Source organism: Corvus moneduloides, chromosome 20 (assembly GCF_009650955.1).
Source record: "Corvus moneduloides isolate bCorMon1 chromosome 20, bCorMon1.pri, whole genome shotgun sequence".
Classification (NCBI taxonomy): Eukaryota; Metazoa; Chordata; class Aves; order Passeriformes; family Corvidae; genus Corvus; species Corvus moneduloides.
This window is the reverse complement of record NC_045495.1, coordinates 11,121,371-11,142,746: the sequence shown is the minus strand read 5'-3', so window position 1 is coordinate 11,142,746 and position 21,376 is coordinate 11,121,371. Positions and strand designations below refer to the sequence as shown.

The window sequence follows — 21,376 nt, the reverse complement described above, 5'->3', positions numbered from 1 at the left end:
CCCCCAGCCCCTGGCCCCCTCCCAGTCCCGGCTCTCACCCCTTCCGGTCTCAATCCCCCTCACGTCCTCGTCCCCTTCCGCCCTTCCCGGCCGTGCCCAGAGCGGCCCCGGGGCTGAAGAACCACGAGGGGTCCGTGGGACAGCAAGTTCTTTATTGCAGGGGGACGGGGGGGGGGGACAGCCCTCGCGCAGCCCGGGCTCCCCACGCAGGTGCCCGTAGGACACCCTGGAGCAGTCAGGAGGAGGAGGAGGAGGAGGAGGCGCCGGGGCGTCCCAGCGCCGCCACCGCCCGCGCCGCCTGCTCGGGGACACGGGCCGGGTCGCTGAGGATGGAGGTGGAGATGCTCAGCTGCCGCAGGGAGCTCAGGACGGCTGCGGGGACAGGAGACAGGGCTGGAAGGCGTGACCCATTCTGAGGAAGACGGTGCTGCCCGGCCCCGCCCCAGCCCCCGGAAATGTGGGACTGTGCGCTCCCGTAGCCCCAGTAGACGAGGTGAAGGGAAACCCACCCTGAGGGGCTTTGGGGAACGCTGAGCCTGCCCTGCCAGGACACGGGGTTAGGGTAGGGCACTGCCGGCTCAACTGGGGCGTGGGTGTGACAGGAACACGGAAAAGCACTGAGCACGAGCCCCAGGACATTCCACAGATCAGCCCTGCCATCCATCAGGACACCCCTGTCCTTTTCCCCTGTGCCTTTCCCTCAGTCAATGGCCAACCCAACATGCACGGAGTGCCACAGCCAGGCACAGGGCCACCTACTTGGCCGAAGCGCTGGGAGGGAGCAGTGCTGGTCCAGCCAGGCCAGGGATGTTTGGGTGAGGCTCTCCATGCTGGCTGTGGACACCATGCCATTGAAAGACTCAAAGAGGGGCCGGATGATGATACTGAACTGGTGGGATCAGAAGAATTAAGGACCAGCTTTGCCATGACGATGGTCTCACTCCTCCCAGGTGTGGGCATCACCCTCCTATGGCAGCAGGACAGACTTTCTTGTCTGGACATGGAGCAGAACTGCTGGGGCTGCAGGACGGGCCATGGAACAGACCTGCTGGGTGCCTTCCCAGCACAGCACCACACCTGGCACTAGCCCCAACTGCTGGGATGATGGCATGAGTGTCACCTGGGTAGTCGGTGGAAGAGATGCAAAACCCCTGTCATGGCTGGGGCTGCCAGAAAAGGTTGCCGAGACAGAAGACATCTCTTCCAGAGCAGGTCAGGGAACCAGCTAGCAAAGTGCTCAGGGGCAAGGCAGGACACCAGTGTGTCCTATAATCTACCAGCCTGCAGGGACCAGCCTGGCGATTTTATGCAGGCAGTAATCCACACAGATATCTCCACCACAAGCATGTCCTGGAGCCCATGTTGGCTTTATGATACCCCATGTCTTGAGGAAGGAGCTCCCCAGCTCTGTGTCGGAAGTCACCTCTGCCAGACATCCTGTGCCGGATGGGACCATGGGCAGCAGTGCCTTTCATCCCTCTGCCACTTGCACTCACAGACCTCACAGGCTCTGCCAGTGAGTCCCAGTATGTCTAATCCCTGCTCACAGAGGAGCAGATCCAGCCCTTTACCCACAGGTTCCTTGGCCCTTGATCCTCTCCACCCCTGTGTTTCCAGGGTATGCCATGCAATCACCAAGACCAAGCCATCATGTCCCTAGCTTTGTGTCTGGACCTTTCCTAATCCATGGCTACTGCCTCTCAGAGCCAGTTCCCATGTCATCAGGGGCAATTCCCTCTGTAAGCTTAGCTCCACTTCCCTTCTCCCTGAGGACCATTTATCCAACTGGTTTTGATCCTTTGTAGCAGAATATCCCTCCTAACCACAGCACCTCAGTGTGTTCCTACCATGTGACCTTGGCTGGGAAACATCTCCCTGTGGTCTCCAAAGCCCTCAAGTCCTCCCGAGCTTGAGGGACCTCAAAGACCCAGTAGCAGCATATGAACCAGAGCACCTTGTGTCTGGTGGAGGGTCAGAGGGAGCAGCGGGCACAGGTCCCAAAGGATACGATCCAGAACTTCCAGTTCTGCAGTGTGGACGAGCGAACGTACTCGTCGAACATTCTGCGCATGTGGTCAAAGCGCTGGCGCGTGATGGGCACCCCTGTGGCCGGCAGCTGCTCCTGGCACAGGCTGTGGGGCACAACCAGTGTTGTGGGGCTGTGTTTGGGAGGCTGGGAGCCACGGAGGCTCAGCAGGAGTTGCCAGCCAATGTCCCCCTCCCAGCGCAGGTATTGGGACCTGGCCCCACTCCAGGGGCATCAGCCCTCCCGCAGAGAGGGTTTGAGGAGGGACAGTCAGCTGGGAGGTGCTCCAGGGAGACCTGCTGTGTCCTGCTGCTGTCCTGGCACTGCTGCTTGCCGTGCCTGGCAACCCCAAAGCAGGCAGTGCTCCCCTATCTCCCCCCACCACAGCCCCCTTACTTGATGGAGCCATTGAGCTCCTCGATCTGCTCCCGCAGATGCTGCGCTTCGTCCTGCAGAGCTGCCCGCTCCTGCTGCAGCTTGCAGATGTACTCGGCTGTCTTCTGCAGGGTGGTGGCCTTGCTGACCTGGAGGGCCATGGGGTGAGAGGGGAAGGGGGCCCAGACCACCCTGGCACAGCCACACTGTGCGCCTGCTGTGTGCTCCAGCCTCCCACACCACAGGCTGGGGTGCAGGAGAGGAGCCCTGTGCTGTGGGTCACAGCAGGGATGCAGTGTCTCCGGGTGATACGCCATGTCCCTGCATGCCCAGGGCTGGCTGTGGGTGCTCACCTTGATGCTGGGCTGAGCACTCAGTGTGCTCACCAGGCTGTGCAGCATGGTGAAGCCCAGCTTGATGTTGAAGCGTCTCTTCTGCTCAGCAGAGATGTGTGTGATGCGGCGGCTCTCCAGCTGCAGGTCAGCACCGTCAGGCACCTCCCAGCAGTGGGGACAGCCATGGGCCACCAGCCCCACTGAGGACAGGCTGGCCCAAAGCTTTCAGTGAGGGTGGATGGTGTCTTGGGGGCAAGGAGGAAAGGGGGGTGCATATGGAGCTGGCAGGTCCTGCCATACCTTGCTGGACTCGGGCCTCCCTGGACGGGACATGGGGTGGTGCAGGGAGATGCTAGTGCCCAGCCTTGCAGTGGGTCCCGGGGAAGCCTGGCTGGGCTTGGGCCAGTCACTGCCTGAAAAAGGGAAGGTGCTGCTATAAAGAGAGGGATAGCAACAGTACTCATGACAAGGTGACACCAGGGTCCTGCACTGGGATGGGCAGAGAGGGGCATCCCACAGTGCTGCCCTCACCCCAGGACAAGCCACCCCACTCAGCTGATGGGGATGCTCCACTTCAGCCTCCAACCACACATTATCCCAAATCCCACTCATTTTACAGCTGCTCAGAAATGGGAAAATCTGGGATTTGACATTTTAAATTCCCATCATTTCTTGGGCTGCAAATCGCCTGGAAAGAGTCATGAGGGTTGTGGTGTTCAGTTCCCAACTGAACTGGGAACAACACCAGAGCCTGGTTTCCAGCAGCCACGCTGGTTTCTGCGGGTGAAAGCGGATGCTTCTTGCTCCAAAACCAGGCTCCGGGGTTTCAAAACCACAGTCTGACATTTTGCTCCATTTTTGTCTTTTCCTGTTCCTGCTTTTGCTGCTGGAGAAAGAGGCAGGTGAAGGGGCACAGAAGGAACCCTCCGTGCTCAACTGCATAAATGGAAATAGCCGGGATTGAAATGAAAATTCCCACAATGTTTGGTCCGAGCTCTCTGCAGGAACCCCAGTGCCCTGCGGAGCTCCTTGGGGTGCTCCAGACTCACCACAAGCTGAGGTGGGGGACAGCTGCTCTGCCTTGGGGACTCGCAGGGGGCCCGGCTGCGTGCCCACTGTGTGCAGCACCACTTGGGAAGGGCTGGAGCCAGGAGCCAGTCCTGGGCTCATCTGGGCCATTCTGGAGAAGAAGGTGGCAGGGACTTTGGGGACAGTGCTTTGCTGCTGGGAGAAGGCAGAGGGAAAGGGATTTGGGGGATCAGCAACCAGGTCGGCCATTGCCCAGGCACTGGCAGCCAAACCCCCATGAGGGGATGGAGAAGGGGGATGTGCAGCCCCATGCCACCATCTGCAGGGGCAGCCCCAGCCCCAGGGCCCCAGGAAAGGGGCGTTGCAAGAAGGATGTCACTCACCTCTGCCTTGGTTCTTTTACAGGAGAAAAAACTCAGGCAACTCCTGCCACCCCCAGCCACCCAGCCACGTGCCCCCTCCTTCCCTCCATATCTGTCCAGCCCACAGCAAAGTGTGACCCCCAGAGCCCATCTCCATCCCTTCCCCAGCAGCAAGGAGAAGGCAATTCCCAACCCAGGGGGGTGGTTGAGTGCTTACCGGGGAGACAGGGGCCGGAGGCATGAGTCCTGCATCCATCGGGCGAGGGGTATCCAGTGCCAGGTCCTGCTTGGCTGAGGGGGCAGGGAGCAGATGGGTGCTGCTGCATGGGGCTGTTGGGGCTGGGGTGACCTTTCCTGCCCCAGGGGACAGCCAGCCCCTCCCTGCTGGATTGCCCCAGAGAACAGGGATGCACCTCTGGAGGGAGGAGGTGCCTGTTCTCTTCGCAACAGGGATGTTCTCAGGAGCCTCGTGCAGGCAGGGAGCCCCAGCCCCTCCTCAAGCAAGCAGAGGGACATGACCGTGCCCAAGGCACCTGTCCCATCACACACCCATGGACAGCATATCAGGCAGGACACCAGTGACCCTCTAACCCATTGTGCCAACAGGGCCATAGAGATCAGACTGGGGACACAGGAACTTCCCATCTGTGCCAAGTCCTGGGGCTGGGCCTCATCTCCCTCTGAGGCCACTGAAGCCAGGGCGATCCCTCAGGCACGGCTTCACCCCTGGGTTTGGAACTACCCCACTATGGGGACCTCCATGTGCCCTGCCCAGTATTCCCTGTGTCCCAGCCCCAGGGAGAAATGGGGTCCCTGCTCTGATCCCCACAATAGCATGCCCCCCACCTCACCCCTGTGTCCCCCCACAACCCCCCAACCCCATTACCTGTGGTCAGGAGCTGGCTCGGGCAGGGGTTGGGCTCGGGCAGGTGAGACAGGGGGTGTCCTGGCAGCCTCCTTGCCTTGGTGCCACTGGGCTTCGCCTTGGGCCGCCCACCCCCAGCCTGGGGCAGCCCCTTGTGGGGGGCAAACCTGGGGTTGCCCAGCAGGGCAGGGGGCAGGAGCTGGGAGGCAGCAGGGCTGGGGTACCCCTGGGTTCCCATGCCTGTGGCACAGCCCAGCCCTGGGATGTAGGGGGTGAAGCAAGGGCTTGAGAGAGGGGAGGCAGGGTGGGTGACAAGCGAGGGGTCAGGTGAACTGGCGTAGGGGAACTTAGAGCGGGGGGCGGAGGCAGGAGAGAAGGGGGGTTCCGGGCTCAGCAGTGGTGCCCGGGGGCATTGGATGGGGGGGACATAGTGGGGTGCTGGCGGCTCCAGGCTGAGGCACTTGCCAGGGAGGTCGTACTGCAGTGTGGGCTTGTGTCGGAGCTGGGGGCTGAGGCTGCTGGGTGCCACGTCGGGGGGTTCGGGGGGCAAGGGGGCCAGGGGCCGCTCAGAGCCCAGGAAGGCGCTGTGGAGGCTGAGCTGGGAGGCACCACTGGGCTGCAGAAGACATGGCAGGGTCAGGGCAGGTGACTGGGACACCAGTTAGCCGTGGGCTACAGGCTGGGATCCCACTCACCTGGAGAAGGGTGCCAGGTAGGAGTTGGGCCTCAGGGCTCGCAGGCAGACCCTGAGCACCCATCAGGGATGCCCCACTGCTGAACAGGGGCTCGGCCGTGGGCAAGAAGCAGGATGGATCCTGGTAGCCTGGTTGTGTCTGAGATGGGGGTGGCCGGTGGCCGGTGAACATTTCTGCAGGACCAAGTGGAGACACAGTGACCGGCATAAGCAGACCTGCCCAGAGAGAAGGGGGACACCCTGGGGCACGAGGGGTGGAACCATACCCTGTTACTGGCACTCTGCACTTTCTGGGGCCAGGGCAGCTCCAGCAGATTTGCACCCAGGGCCGGCGTTGCCACATGCACAGGGGCAGGAAAACCCACCTGGAATGTGGAATGCCACCCAAATGTGGGGACCCCATCCCTGACACCCAGCTGAACTCCACGTGCTCCAGCCCCAGAGCTGTTCCCAGGGGTATGTGTTGCTGTATCAGCCCCAGGCTGGGGCAGGGACTATGACACCCTGGCTGGAGGGGCAGCCACAGCGGAGGGGCCGGACAATCAGGTCACGGCATTCCCAGGCCACGGGGATGGTCCCCTGGAGTGGTGGCAAGTTCTGTGCTGCCCACTCCAGAGCTGCAGTGCCTGCAGCCTGCGGCTAACCACATCCCATGGCCTTCCCGAAGCCGAGCCGCGTGACCCTGCTGTGACTCCCGCTCCCTTCCTCTCTCCTTCCCACAACCCTGATCCTTCCGCAGGCCCAGACACCACAGCACAAAGGGCTGGCAGCTGTCTCCCTGGGCACATCAGCCCCATGAATGCCTTGGTGCAGTCCCTGCATCAGTGCCGGCTCTGGCACCACCATAGGGAGGGTTTTTCATGGAGATGATGACTGTGGGACAGGGATGGCACTGCCAGATGCTTCCCTGTAGGATGGATTCACTGGGTTTGCTGCCTGGCAGCTCCTGGCACAGGCTCAGTGCCTGAGCAGCCGCCGGGCACAGGCACTCGCATCTCCTCTGCGAAGCACCCAGCTGTGCTCTCTCCAGCCCTTGGCTGGCACTGGCAGTGCCACCTCCAGTCCCTACTGCCAGTTCTGCCTGTTCTGCCTGCCTGGTGTGCACAGCCAAGCTCAGAGCACTATCTGTGGTCCAGGCTCCAGCACCTGGGGTACCCTGGCTGGGACCCACAAAGGCCTGAGACCCTGCTGAATCTACACCAGAGGAGCAAACATGCCAGCACTGTGGGATGCCATGGGACTGGGCACAGTGATGATTCCACCATGCCATGCACTGCCATCTGAGGGGAACACTGATGTGAGACAGGACAGGGCCACTGCTGAGATGTCCCAGTCAGCCCTCAGACTGCCCCTTACCCCTGCCACAGCCATGGTGAATCCCTGACAGCATGGCAGGGCCATCCCTGCCCCTCCACAGGCCAGCACTCTGTGTGTGCTGCAGTACTGCCAGGCAGGAGCTTGGCCTTCCTGGGATGCAGTCCAGCCCCACATTGCCCCCACCTCAGCCAGGCCCACACCAGGATGTCCCTGCCACCAGCACTGAAGCTCTGCAGGTATTTATAGGCATTTGTGGTACCTAGCCTGTCAGATTTGATTGTGCCTCCCACTGTGCCTGTCAGACCCTCTTGTGCCTCTCACTGTGTAGCAGGGATGGAAGGTGGCCGGCAGTCCCTGGGAGCCCTGTCCTCCCTTTCTCCTGCCCCTTCCTCAGCCCGTAGCTCTTGCTCATGCTTCTCCTCACTGTCGTATCGCCCTGTTTCGCTCCAGGCAGTGTGGCATGGCCAGGGCACAGCCCTGCTCAAGGGAGAAGAGCCTTTGCATGGTCTGCAAACCACACCTTTGGTGTCCTGTTCAAACCTGGGCGTGCTCTCCAATGTGATTGGGCCTTCCCAACCCAAGGACCCTCCAGCACTGGTCCCAGGCTTTGGGGAGAGCCCTGCAGCGCAGCAGGGCATTGCCACCCCACGGGACGGGCAGCCCAGCCCCAGTGCCCAGCACAGATCCTACCTGGAGCATGGTGGCAGCAGGGCACAGGGTTGAGCTGCTCCCTCGCCTCTGCCATCAGGACTTCTCCATCTGCCTCATACCACACTCCAGCATCCGCTACAGACACGAGATGCTTCCTCATTTGGGGATTGGTTTGCAGGCGCTGACTGACAGGCACCGAGCTCTGCCGCACCACCCGACACAATGACAGCCCTGTGACCCCATGCCCACCCCGCATGCCTGCCCTGTGTAGCTCTGCACGAGGCTGCTGGGCGATCCTTGCTCCCAAGCCATGAAAAGCCATTGCCTGCCCTGCTTGTGTGTGACAAAAGTGACTTTTTGGGACATAATTGGGTTGGCTGGCACCCAGCATTCCAGTCTCCTCTCCCCACAGCCCCAGGGGTACATGACGCGCACAGTGCTCAGATGTAACACATCGCCCAGGGAGCTGCTCCGTCCAGGACAAAATTCACACCGACAGGTCTCCAAGCACCCCACGGGATGCTGCTCTGTCCCAGGACACACCAGCCTGGCAGACCAGGAGCCACAGCTGGACTTGGGACCCTCCCCAGCTCCAGTAGTGTCCCCTGGCTGAGGCACTGGACATGGTCAGAGCAGGAAGGGACGTTTCCTTTTGATACTGTAGTCTGCAGTAAAATCCATCCCATTGCCAAGAAGCACCCTGGAGCAAAACGCAGGCCTTTTCCCAGGAAAAAAGCCAGCCTGACTGATGTATGGGTTCAGAGAGGCACCACCGTGCTCCTGCCATCTCCTGCTGAGCATGAGGCCATGCTGGGCCCTCAGAGAGGTGCTGGAACTGCTGCTATGACACCATACAGGACCTCTTGGGGTAAGAGACACTTATCAAGTATCAGTTTGACCCACTCGGAGCTGTCACACCTTCCAGCAACTGATGCCCGCTTAGGGCACCAGGGGACAGAAAGTGAAGCACCAGCCATGGCAACAGACCCTCTTCCTAGCACGGCTCACCCTGATGGGGTCTCTGGTTGGAATGAGTTGAGAGGGTGCTGGCAGGAGTCTTCCCACCTCATCCATCCCAAGGGCATCCATGCCACCACCTGCCCTGGCACACAGCGTGCCCAGCCTGCTCCCCACCAGCATCTGGTCTTGCAACACCCTGCAGCTGTATGGCGCAAGTACCCTTTTTTCCTCCTCCTGGAGGAAGTGGAGACGGGCCATGGAGCTCCAGGGTGCTCACAGAGGGGTCTGGAGATGCTGGTGCTGCCCGAGGCCACTAGCTATAGCTGGGTAGCCACCAACTCCCCACCGGCTCCCACCCTGCACAATGTGCACGGGCCACCAGCTCTGGCATGTTTGAGGGCAAAGCTGGTCCCCAACAGTGCCTTACCCTGGCATATGGGGACACTGCTGGGACCAGGACATGTCCCAGCCGACTGCATGGACACTCACAGCTCAGAGCCTGGCATGGCAGCACGGGGGAGTTTGCCACCGCCCACTTGCTGGTGTTCCCTCAGCAGCCCCCTGCCCTCCAGCTGGACACCAGTGCCAGGTTTGTCTCTGGGCAGCCTGGCAGGGACAGTGACTTGTCCCCACGGGATGTAGCACGGCCTAGTGCAGGGTCCCAGCTCCAAACCTACTGCCCAGGCCGTCTGGGCAGTGGGGTGAGGAGGGGACTCAGCAGAACCTACTCTCTAGAGGTTTCCTCTTCCTCTGGGGGACAATTGTCCTTCCTCTGTCTGCAGCCAAAAAGAGGGGCTTTGGCACTCCTGGAAATACCCTCTTTTTGTAGAGCTCCCCTCCCACAGCTCCTGGCCAAGCCCTTTCTGACCTTCTGTGGCTCTGTCCAGGGGCAGGCAGGCACACCAAGGCTCTGCCCTCAGCCTCTGCCCATCCACGCTGCTTTGCCCGTGCCATCAGATGTCAGTTCTTTCTGCCTGCCTCAGCAGCTCCCACTGCTGCCAGGCCAAATCTGTGACCCCCCATTTTAGGCAGTCACAGGGTACAGGGCTGGGTGGGATGTGGTATTGTACCCAGGCTGCCTCTTACCTGATATGTCCATGTCGTCTAGGCTGGGCTGCAGGGGTGCCAAATCTGGCTGTATCATGTCAGCATTCCCGACATACACTGGAAGAGGGCAGAGCTGGAACATCACGGCCCAGCCACAGCATCCCCGAGACCCACCTTGAGTGCTGCTCCCACCACTGCCCTGACACCTGGCTGGCTGCCACACCTCTGTGTCACCCCAGAGTCACCCTGTATCACTGGGCAGGGAGATAAGTGCCTACCCTGTGGAGAGCCAGGGCCATCCCGTCCCACCACTCTGTCTATCAGCACCTCTAGGGCCTCATCCGGTTCCCAGGAACCCCAGTGAAAGGCTGATCCTTGGCACAGGACCTGGCTGCAGCTGCAGATGCCCCAGGGACATGGCCAGGTAGGGAGAGCAAAGAGTGGTCATGGAAGCAGGATCTGCCCTGGGGGCTGGGGCAAAGTCCTTCATGATGCCGGTAGTCCCTGGGGAGCTCGGCCCTGGGACAGCGTTTGCTGATGCATAGGGAGCCACAGGAGAGGGGGACGATCCCACCCTGCCCAAACACCCCTTAAGCATCCCCTCCTCTGGTGGCTCCTGCTTGGAGCAGGACAGGAACATCTACTCCCCCTGCCCCAGCAGGGCAGATGCCAGGAGACCCTGCCTGCCCAAAAGCTCAAGGCTCTCAGGGGCTCAGCCAAGAGGCAGAATCCAGATTCCTCCTCCACATCCTGATGAAGCATGGTCTGGGGCACCTACCATCCTCGGGGTGTGCCTGGTGAGTGCTGGGCATCTGTGTCATGGTGAAGAGGGTGTCAGATATGTCCGAGAGGAAGGCGTCCAAATCGAAATGCTGCCTGCTCCCGCGCTCCTCCTCCTCCTCCTCGCCAAGCAGCATGGGCACTACGTTGCAGAAGAGCTGGTTGCACCATTTCTCCGTTGGCCTCCAGACATCCTCGTCCTGCATGAGGCAGAGCAAAGGAGCTGAGTGGACACCTTTCCGGGGTAGGGTCCATGTCTGGCTCCCCGGCTGCTCCCCCTGGCAGCTCCCATGCTCCCTGCAGTGTTTGCTCCCTCCAAACCTGAACACACCTGGCACACTGCTGCTTCCAGAGGGTGAATCCAGCATCCCAGATGCTTAGCATCTCGTTCCAGTGGGCTTATCATGCCCTGGGGCTTTTCTTTGCCCTTCTGCCCAGTGCAGGGGTCCAAACTGCGCTCTTTTCTCCCATTTCCCACCCTTTCTCAGCAGACTCACCCGCTTTGGACTGGAGATCTCTCCCTCCCGAGTGGACTTCCGGAGCTGGAAGGAGAAGACAGCCTATGTCACCCCCCAGGCAGGGTGGGCCTGGTCTGGGGAAGGGCAAAGGGGGCAGAGCCCAGGGGGTGAGCTAGCATCCCCCTCCCATGCTGGCAAGAGCCTGTCACGTCCTGCCCTGTCAGCCACGGCTCCAGGTTGGGCACACTGTGTTCCATCCCACTGCTGGCACTGCCACAGGATGGGGAGCAGCACGGGCAGAGCCACTCACCCGCTTCTTATAGTAGATCCTCCACTTGTGGTACTCCCTCATCACCACCTCGATGCGGCGTTTCCAGTAGTTTCCCTCCAGCACAACAGCCTGGGGGGCAGGACAGGAGGTCATGGCTGAGCTCTCCGGCCCCAGCACCCCACAGCCAGGGCTGCTTTCCTTGTACCATATCAGAAACACCTTTTCCAGCAAATCTGTGAAATGCAACGTGTCCCCAGGTCCCCCCTGTGCCACACGGACCTGCTGCTGCCCCAGAGAGCTGCAAGGGACCCTGCCCTACCTCTGGTTTTCGGTGCTCATCAGCCTCCATGCCCTCCAGAGGGGTGATGAAGCCACACACAGGGTTCTTCCTCCGCTCCACATCTGCACAGGGGAGAACACAGCTGGCTGTATCCATGTCCCATCCCTATCTCTGCACCTGTACACGGTCGTTCCACTGCCAGCCCCATCTCACTGGCACAGCCTGGCATCTGGCAGACAGTGGGGTCTGACCCATACTCACACTGGATGTACCATGCTCTCCATATCACGTTGTTGAGTCGAATTTTATCCCAGCAAAGCAGCCGCAGCCCCTTGAAATTCTTCCACTTTGGAGACACTAGCTTCCCACTGAAACACGAAGCAAAGGGGAAGCTGAGGAGCACCACCTTGAAAGATGCCCAGGGGCCACCAGCCTGGTGGCAAGTCAAGAGCAGGTACAGCCACGTGGCTCCGCTGCAGGTGCTTGCCAGGCTCCTGGGGGAGCACCCGCAGGAGCATTCCAAACTCCTGCACACCCTGGGAGCAGCACAGACCTAAACCCTGAGCTTCACAGACCCACAGGAGGCTTCTCAAATCCCTGGATTAAAGCACAGTGCACTGAGGCATTGATTCCTTGATGTTTGAACCCCAGCTCTGAGGTGGGATCCCGCTGCCCCCACCAAGCCAGCTGTGTCCTGCCTCTGGGGGACAGGAAGGCAAGTCTCCTGACCAGGTGAGATGTGTGGTGACACATGCTGTAGTGGCTCTTGCCTCATCACAGTGTTTGGGCAGCTAATTTTGACCCTCCCTTTAATGCCAGGCAAGGCTTGGAAATGCTGCCTTCAGCTGGGGCAGTCAGGGGCAGCCATCGTGGTGGGTCTGGGAAGGCAGGACAACAGTGGAGGATGTTCAGGATGTTAAGGGACATTTGCCTGTGCCCCAAGACAGACAGAGAGTGACACCAGCCCTGCCCTCAGCCAGAGCTTCCCTGGCATCTTCTCAACACCCATCCCTGCAAACCTGCCCCCCCCCCCAGCCCGAGCTGGGCTCCCTTCTTCTCACTTCCCAGTTCCCAGAGGCAGCTGTGTTTGTTCTGCAGCTCATCATGGTGGTGCTGGTGGTGCTGGTGGTGATGCCCCTGATGGGACCTGCAGTGCAGGTAGCCTCATTTCACTCCTTGTCTTGTTTCTGTCCAGCCAGGGGACACAACACCTCATATGCAGCCCCCTAGGAGGTCCTGAGGGTCCTGCTGCCCCAGGAGCTCTGTGGGGGAGGCCAGGGTCCCCTGCCTTACTTTGGGGTCCATTTTACCTCTCTGGCTCTCCCAACAACATGGCATGGCCTCAGGGCAATGCCAACTGCTCCAGGGGTACCATTGAAAGCCAGCTGCAGGCTGCATGGCCTGGAAGGCCATGTCCCTCTCCAGCGGAGAGTTTGTACCCTAAAGATCTAAGTGCTGCTTTGACTCCAAATTTTCCTTGGTACATGCATGGAGCAGGAAAGGTGGAGGCTGAGCTGGTGTCAGGGTGCTGTATCCTCTCTTCCCAGCCCCTCCAGGTGCCACCAGGCCGTGTCCCCAGGGAGGTGCTGGGGATGAGAGCTTGTGAAACCTCTAAGTGCTCTCAAATAATGATTTTGGTGGGTTCTGTTTTGACCTGCCTTGAAATCTGCCTGTGGCAGAGAGGGAGAACTGGGGACCCCCCCAACTCCAGAGCCTGATGCAGGGATGTGTCTGGGAGCAGGTGCAGGAGTGGATGGGGATGATCTCCCGAGGGAGACCTAGCCTGACACACAGCCCCAGGAGCTGGGGAAGGACCTGTGACTCCAGCCTGCAGAGAGTTAAGCCTGACACTGACCACTCCACTATCACCAGGATTTTGAACTTTCCCCAGGTGCACAAGGCAAACAGCAAGATGGTGCCAGGTGGAGGAGCCAATGGAAGGGACAGGATTCCTGGGCACATGGCCAGATCTTGCTGGTCAAGGCCACGTTCCTCACTCACAGCCAGCTGAGAGGAGCAGCCTGAGCCTGTGGGACACAGGAAGACACCTTGGCCACACATGAGGCCAGTGGGCCATGGCTAGGAGTTGCTGTGGGGCCTGGAGGCAGCAGGGAGATGCCTTTTGGCTTTACCACCAAATGCCTTTTTTCCCCCTTAATGATCCTTTCAGTTTTGGGGCTTAACAGGCTGATCTTTGTTCCCTGTTTTGCCTTGAAAAGGGCCCCACCCTTCCCTGGGAAGACGGATGCAAACTCCACATTGAACCATGGGAAGGGTATAGGGTGCCCCAAACAGGTTTGGGGTCCTGCTGCCCTACACTGTCACAAGGAGGGGGACACAAATCCTGCCACTGGCTACAGGGTGTTTGTGGGATGGGGTGAGGTGGCAACAGGGCCCAGCCTGGGTCCAACACCGGCATGGGTCCAGCAGCACCTTGTTTGGTCTGTGACTCATTTACCCATCCAGCAGTTTCATGTGTTGCAGTCCCTGATTTCATGGCAACACGGGTACTTTACTCTTCATCAGCAGCAAGAGGAGCAGGGAAGAGAGGAGTGATCTGGAGAGATGCAGGGTTGCACAAAGAGAAATGAGCAGCAGCTGGAGGGGAACAGCTGAGCCGAGGGTCTCCTGGCAGGGGTAACCCTGATCATCCCTTCCAAGGAGCAGCATCCCCATGAGGCCATCAGAACCCCGCTTTGTTTCCTGGGCTGTGGGACATGGCTGGCAGAAGAACAGTGTTCCCTGCAAGTCCTGAACACTCATCTTCCATTTCTCAGAAATTTTACTATCAAAAGCATGCCTTTTCTTGAATTTTTATGTTTTGAAATCCAGAGTCCAGCAAAGAAAGTTAAAAATCTCACCACAGTTTTCCTTTAAACTGTCCCTTAAGTGAAAAATGGCTCTCTTCAAATCCACCTTCAAACTCTGCCATCTAAATGAGCTGGATTTTCACCGTGGATGAAACAGCCACTGCTGCAGCTCGGCTGCCTCCTGCGGGAGTTAGCTCAGTCCCAGGGTGATTTGGGGATAGTGTTGAACAAAGGTGTTGATAGACTGTGCTGGGAGCGGGACCCGCTCTGTGTGCGTACTCCCAGCAGGAATGCTCTGCCTCTGGGACAGACATTTATCTACCTCCATGCAAAGACAGCATGAAGTGCCCCAGCTGAGAAGGGAAGGCATTGAAATCCTCTTGTAGAGTTGCCTGGGAAGCCAGAGAGAGCTGCAAGCCAAGCCCCACCTCTACAGCCAGTTACTTTGGTGGTGTCCGGAGGTATGACCCCTCTGTGCATGGGAACACCAGCACACCAGCCCAGCCCCTCTGCACAATCCTTGAACAGGATCAGCCCCAAAACCTTGGAGAATGACAGAAGAAAGGAGCGCAACTCCCTGCCACTAGTGACAGCAGAGCCACAGTGCAGCGTCGGTGGGTTTAGCCTGAGCATGAGCCTTTCCCACTCACCAGACCCCCTAGAACGGAGGTCTTCTGCCAGAAAAAATGAACCGGGTTGGATGATGAACTCCAGTGAGTGCGTCCCTCGAGTCTCTGCCTGGTGTTCGCTGCCCCTGTGTGAGCATTTAAGGCACCGTGAATTAGAGAATCAATAGCAGCAATTCCACCTCTCCCAGGGGAGACACAGGCTGCCAAGAGGATGAATTAGTATGGAATTGGCACATGAGATGCCTTGTTTTAAATCACAAGAGGGGCTGAGTGGATACTCCAAGTCACTTCCCAGTCTGAAGAGGAGGTTAATCTACATCACACTCTGGGAACAGCTTTGGGAAGCTGCTTCTGGAGCACGAGACAGATGTTGCCAGGTAAGATCACGAGTGACTGCAGTTTGCATTTGCCAATCTGCTCCCAGTTTTCCTTCCTTCAGGAGGAGGTTCCCCAGGTCAGTGATTCCCAACAATAAGTCACAGGAAGGGGTGTGAGCCCACCCAGGACACTGTGCAGGTCACGCTGTGGTGATGGAAAGGATGAGCCTTCTCGTGCTAAGGCCAAAGTATGAGCAGCTACTGAAGAAGCTCAGCTCCACCCTCAGCTTTTTTGGGTAATGAGACACAGTCAGGTGGGCTGCAGGCAGAAACAACATTCTAGGGAAGGATTCAAGGAATGCAGGATGTTGCAGGAGAAGGAGTGGAAAAGGATCATTAAGCAGGAAGCTGCTGTAAATGACCTGGAAAATAGGTAGAAAGGAACTGCTTCATCCTAGCCTTAGGAGGAAGACCTCAGAGAGAAGAGTTGCCTCTCTTTGGGGGGTCTGAGGGAACAAGTTATTGCTGGAAGCAAACCTTGATGTGGAGGGAGTATTTCTTTAGCAGCGAGAGGTGATGCCCAGTCCTGACTATGGAGGGAAGATAAGTCATATCCCCAGGATGATTGCTCAGGCTGAGACAAGACTGCTACAATGTCTGTGAAATGCACAGCAGGAATGCTGGAGAGGGGAGGAATTCCAGTTATAGCCATTGAAAGATATTTAGGGAAAGTTTAGTGAGTTGCTTTTGAAATGGTGTGAGCCCAGACAGCAAAGGATGGGTGGCTGCAGTAGTCACAGCTCACCAGGAGACAGGATAGTTTTCTGCTCTTCTCCACACTGTTATGGCCAAGTCTGGACACTGTGTCCAACGGACAAAGAGGGAGGTTCACAAACTGGAGTGATCCTGGAGGAGGATATCGAGGTGGTTGGGGACTAATATACATGACAGAAGAGGAGTCTGAGGGATGGGTTTGTTCAGCCTGAAGAAGGTGAAGAGGGAATTACTACCATCAGCTGTCCAAAGGAGGAGATGGAGCCAGGCAGTTCTCAAACATGCACTGAGAAAGGCCAAGGGGAAATGGACATGAGAGTCCGAACAGGTAAACTCCAAACTAGAGCCACGGAAGGCTGTGGGAGAGGGGCAGCCCTGGGCAGGCTGGGCAGGTGATGGGCTCACTTCTTAGGGCTCCATCCGTAGGAGTGATGGCCCTGAGCAACCTGACCTGGCTTTGGATCTAGCCCTGACCTGCATGAGGGTTGGACGAGGAACTCCACAGGTACCCCCCTTACCACACCTTACAGTGTTTTCTCCTTGGTTAGGAAGTTAGTCTGAACTTAACTGTGGGTGCTCTCCTGAGGGCTGGAAAGTATTGGGCTGGTGACCCCAACTGAGGCTGTGCTGCCTCTGGAAACCTGGCTGGGAGGGGAGGTGTGAAATGATAGGTGGTGCAGAGAAGTATCAAATCAGATGTAGAAGTGCACCAAGAGCCTTTAAACTCCATTTTCCCACCCTGATACCTTTGTCCAGCTGCTACCTACAAGTGTGTCAAAAATGTATTAGCAAAGGAAAGGCTGAGAGAGCTGGGGTTGTCCAGCCTGGAGAAGAGAAGACTCATGGGAGACCTTAGAGCCCCTTCCAGTGCTTAAAGAGGGTCCGAGAGAGCTGAAGAAGGACTTTGGTCACAGGCCTGGAGTGACAGGACAAGGGAGAATGATTTCACAGTGCCAGACAGCAGGGCTAGATGGGATACTGGGAAGAAATTCTTCCCTGTGAGGATGGGCAGGCCCTGGCACAGGTTGCCCAGAGAAGCTGTGGCTGCCCCATCCCTGGAGGTGTCCAAGGCCAGGCTGGACAAGGCTTGGGTAAGTGTCCCACTACATAGGAGCCAGTGTCTGCACTGCCATGCTCAGTGCAGGAAGGAAATGAGCCATTGAGAGTCCAAGGGATAGGGAGAACTGGAGCAATGGAGCCCTGACTGCAGTGGAATGGCCAGTCCCCAGTCACACACTGTACTCCAACTGCCAGAGCCCTTGTACCCTGTCTGTTTCCACTCTGCCTGGGAGCTCCAGAGCCCAGGGGGGCACTGAAGCTGGCCTGCACCTCAGGAGTCAGAGCACTCTGGTGTGACAGTGTCTGCTCCTCGAGCCTCAAAGATGCAGGGCTCAGGTATGGAGAGAATGGGGCTGGGAGAGGAAAAGAGAGCGAGGCCACCAGTGTCTCTATGTCCCCTGTTTGTGGCACTCAGGGGTGCCCTGCCTGACCAGGAAGCATGATCCTCACCTGGGTCACCCCACACTGAGGCTCCCTGTGCTCCCACAGAGCACTGCCTTCCCCAGCCCCTTGGAGCAGAGCTGTGCTATGCCGGCTGCTGGCAAACTGGGATGATCCCAACCACCACCTGGGATATGGTGACAGGTCAGATGTATACAACTATGTGGGAACAGGTACCCTTGGAGTGCTGTTTCTATGTCCAGCATCCCCAAGCATGTCCCGGCAGTGACCATGTTCCCTATTGCATCGAGCGTTCAAGGACTTCAAGGCAAACCTGAGAGATTCTGGATGAGGCAACCTCTTCAAGGCTGCTTTTCCGAGGATTTGCTTTCACATGGTAGGACATCATCATTCTAGGTTTTCACATTTGGACATTTTGGGAAAGCTATGCAAGCAGTTTGGCACTCCAGCAGAGAGCAAGTCATGCTGATGCCATGCTGGAGAGAACTCAAAACCTTGGGGCTTGGCAAAGGAGGGGAGCTGCCTCCAAGAATGTGGACCGTGACTGTAGGGGACACGTTGCAGTCTGTCCTGTTGTCACTAAAGAGCTGTTACTGGTCTTAGGCAATTTGGGTGGCAGGGGAACAATGCAGTCACCCATCTGATCTTGCAGGAGAGAAGGAGAAAAGCTTTCAGGAGACCTTGGACAAAACCCATGCAGTCATCCAGTCCCAAGTGCTGCTGCATGCCATGGAATAACCTCAGGACATGGGGACAGAGTCAAGGACAGAAAGCAGGACTCCTGCTCTGGGCTGGATTGCCAAAGAACTGAGTGTTAGCTGTCCACAGGGTCACTGCTGCTCTACAGAGTGTGCTAGGTCTGGCCATGGGGGAAATACAGCCAGGCACAGTGACATCAGATCTCATGGGAAAATGGAGGAGAGTCAAGCTACATGTGAACAGAGGAGAAACTTCTCACCTGGTTCCATAGCCAGCAACCCAACATCAGCTCTTTTTCCCTGAAACTTTCCAGGATGGCAATTTCTGAGCATATGGCACATCACAGCCCATGGAGAAGAGGAGGAGGATGTCAGATGGAAACAAATTCCTGGCTGGGCAACAGGGCTCAGCTAGCCTCCTGCCTTCAGCTAGCTGGGGGTCCGTAAGACACATGCAAGGGCTCTGAGACTCACCTGTACTCCAGGCTCATGCACTCAAAGAGCCGGGTGAGGGTCGGGTCGATACTCCGGGGATCAGCAGGCTCGGGCTCAGCACGGTGGTGCCGCCGCCGGGGCAGTGAGTCGCTGTGCGGGGATGACACCATGAAGTGGCCACTGTGGATGACCTGGGAGGAGTTCTGTGCCCCAGCGCTGGGTCCTGTGCCACCCACAGCTGTGTCCTCTGAGTCAGAGTCAGAGTCAGAGACGGGGCAAGGCCCAACGGGAGGCTCCAGGAAAGGTCCTGGTAGTCCCACCTGAGCTCCTGCCATTCCTAGTGCCTACTGGGGAGCCCTTATGGATCTGACCCAGCACTGTGATCCACGTCCCAGTTGAGTCGAAGCCCTACAGGCACTGCGTTGGCATCGAGCACATGCTGTAGTACAGTACAGGAGCACAGTACAGGACACCGGCACCACACCTCCTCCTGGGCACCTCCTCCACCCAGCCCACGCCGTCTGCTCCAGGCTTCAGTGATTGGTTTCCCAGGGCGGATTTGCTGCCAGCCCTATTTATAGTGCTGGTGGTTGATCCCGCCCACGGCACACCATCAGCAGGACACGTCCAATGGCCATCAGGCACCAGCCACCAGCCACCTGAGCTTCAGCTCCAGGCCACCGTCCTGCTCCAGTAGTGTCCTGACAACTCCAGCTTTTAAGTGCCCCACACACCTGGGGAGGAGCACTGCGGGTCCCCTGTTCCCCCTTGCTGTGGCCAAGGGTTGGCTGGCAGTCGGCTCTGTTTACCCAGAGTTAATCGCTGATCCCGGGTGCCGGTGGAGTGAGGAGTAGGCAGTATTTACCCAGTGCCTCTGCTTTAATGGATCTCCCTGCACTTTCAAGGGAACAAATACAGATTAAGGGACACAAACAGGTAAAATTATAGCAACGGGCACTCAGCTCAGCACAAAGCAGGCCAAGGCACTGAGCCAAATGCTGAGCTGAGAAACAGCCCCAGGAAAACATGCTCCAAGGTGTGACCCAGCAGGAGACGGGATGCAAACAGCAAATGTGAGAGAGAACAACTATGAGCTTGGGTATGGTGGGATTTACACACCTTGTGGTCATGCAGTCCTTAAAATCACAGAATCATAAAATTTTACAATGGTTTGGGTTGGAAGGGACCTTTAAACTCACCTCATTTCACTCCTCTTCCACTAGACCTGGGACCCCTTCCACTAGAACAAGTTGCTTAAAGCCCTGTCCAACCTGGCCCGGAATACTTCCAGGGATGGGGAAAACACAGCTTTTCTGGGCAACCAGTGTCACAAGCATTTGCTCACTGACCTGAGCCACAGAGGGACACAGCGGATATAATTTCAGACTTAAACCACTTTTTTTCTCTCTAGTTCCTGGCAACTTCTTCCCCAGCCCCACATCCTGGATGGAGCACATATGCCTGGAGAGCACCCAGGCACAGATCTTAGGTACCTCCAATGGAGATACAGTATAAATGGATGGGATAAACCCGACATAGATAGCTGCAGGCACTGGAACCCTAATCCAGTTTGTAGATGGAGCTGGATACTTTCCGTACCACCTAGGTGGGTCCAAGAAGGGTCAGCAGCTATCCAGGGTGTTTTCCAGAGCTGAAAGAAGAATATGCACAAAAAGCTGTTTTGTACAGCTTCTACACTGGTTGTTGCAAACCTCCCTTTGGAACCGTTTCTTCATTTAAGAACCATTTATTCATTTTCCAGCCAGATTTCTGTGGGTCTGTAGCATTTTCCCCCCCCCCATCTGTGATTCCTTACAACCACCTCAGCCTGTCCCAAGCTGTCTGTCAAGATGTTGAAGAGAGAAGTAATTTTAAAAGTACTGTCTGCATACATTTTAAAGCAGTAATGGGCATGTGAGTGTCCTGGGAAACTAATAATTAGGCAAGGCACAAGGAAACAAACATGTCAGAGATAAAGATACGGGATGCTCCTGGGGACAGGGTGGGATTTTGGGGGTGTCCTGTGCAGGGCCATGAGTCGGACTTCGATGATCCTTGTGGGTCCCTTCCAACTCGGGATATTCCATGAATCTGTGACTCTATAAATACAATAAACTGAGGAAGAGTCAACACAGTTTTTAGAGGAATGTTGTGACTCAGACATCTGTTCCAGCTGTTGCAAGAAGCGGTGGTGTGTGTGGACAAGAGTAACCTGGTCAATATAATGTCATCCAAAAACACTTTGAAGAAGGTCTGTCATAGAATTTTCAGAGACACTGAGCTGTAACAGATCAACAGCTTGCAAAGATAAGGCAAATTGGTAAAAATGCAGAGATTTCCTGTCGGATGCTACAAGCATCTCCACTGGGGCTGGAATTTTCAGCGTATTCATGATATGGAGAAAAGGCTGCAAATTGGATGGTGACAGTGTTTCTGCTACAGAAAATAGTTTAGAACTGACACAGGTAAAGGTGGCTAGAGAGCACTGCAGAAGTATTTCAGGCTACAGAGCAGGTGGATGATAACATCAGAAATTAGAGTCAATGTTGAGAAGGATAAAGTGAAGCACATCCCTCACTCTACACCGGGGGACTCTAAATTAGATGAATGCCAGTCAAGAGCTAAAGGTGACTGTAAGCAGCTCCCTGAAAACATCAGCTGAAGGCTCAGGAGTGACTAAAAAGTAAAAAAGGCTCCAGATATTGCAAGGAAAATATCGCTTGCCCCAGTATAAAGCAAGCTCACAAGTGTGTGTGGCTTTGGTGCCTGGCTCAGAAAAGATGGAGAAAAACTGGAAAAGGT

General features: G+C 57.2%; 1 protein-coding gene across 4 annotated transcripts; it reads right to left on the bottom strand.

Moving 5' to 3' along the window:
• Nucleotides 1–131: 131 nt before the first annotated feature.
• Nucleotides 132–19,143, bottom strand: MLXIPL (MLX interacting protein like). Of its 4 annotated transcripts, none has more exons than XM_032130050.1 (18): nt 18,895–19,143; nt 18,614–18,821; nt 11,712–11,818; nt 11,490–11,572; nt 11,210–11,299; nt 10,939–10,983; nt 10,440–10,641; nt 9,701–9,778; nt 5,688–5,902; nt 5,014–5,608; nt 4,345–4,418; nt 3,786–3,960; nt 3,037–3,149; nt 2,755–2,874; nt 2,423–2,550; nt 2,009–2,132; nt 760–889; nt 132–372 (listed from the first exon to the last, which is right to left on the bottom strand). In XM_032130050.1, the coding sequence occupies exons 2-18, from the start codon at nt 18,742–18,744 to the stop codon at nt 236–238; spliced, it is 2,547 nt and encodes an 848-aa protein (XP_031985941.1). In that variant the 5' UTR covers nt 18,745–18,821; nt 18,895–19,143; the 3' UTR covers nt 132–235. The 4 variants fall into 4 exon arrangements, with proteins under 4 accessions (XP_031985941.1, XP_031985943.1, XP_031985939.1 ...); XM_032130052.1 differs by having other exon boundaries at nt 18,614–18,724; XM_032130048.1 differs by having other exon boundaries at nt 18,614–19,143.
• Between the last annotated feature and the right edge of the window lie 2,233 nt (nt 19,144–21,376).

Coding starts and splice junctions, on each gene's coding strand:
- MLXIPL (XM_032130048.1), bottom strand. CDS start 18,909: ATGGCAGGAGCTCAGGTGGGACTACCAGGACCTTTCCTGGAGCCTCCC. Junction 5,609..5,687: donor TACCTGGCACCCTTCTCCAG/GTGAGTGGGATC, acceptor TGTCTTCTGCAG/CCCAGTGGTGCCTCCCAGCT. Junction 4,419..5,013: donor GAGCCAGCTCCTGACCACAG/GTAATGGGGTTG, acceptor CTGCCCCCTCAG/CCAAGCAGGACCTGGCACTG.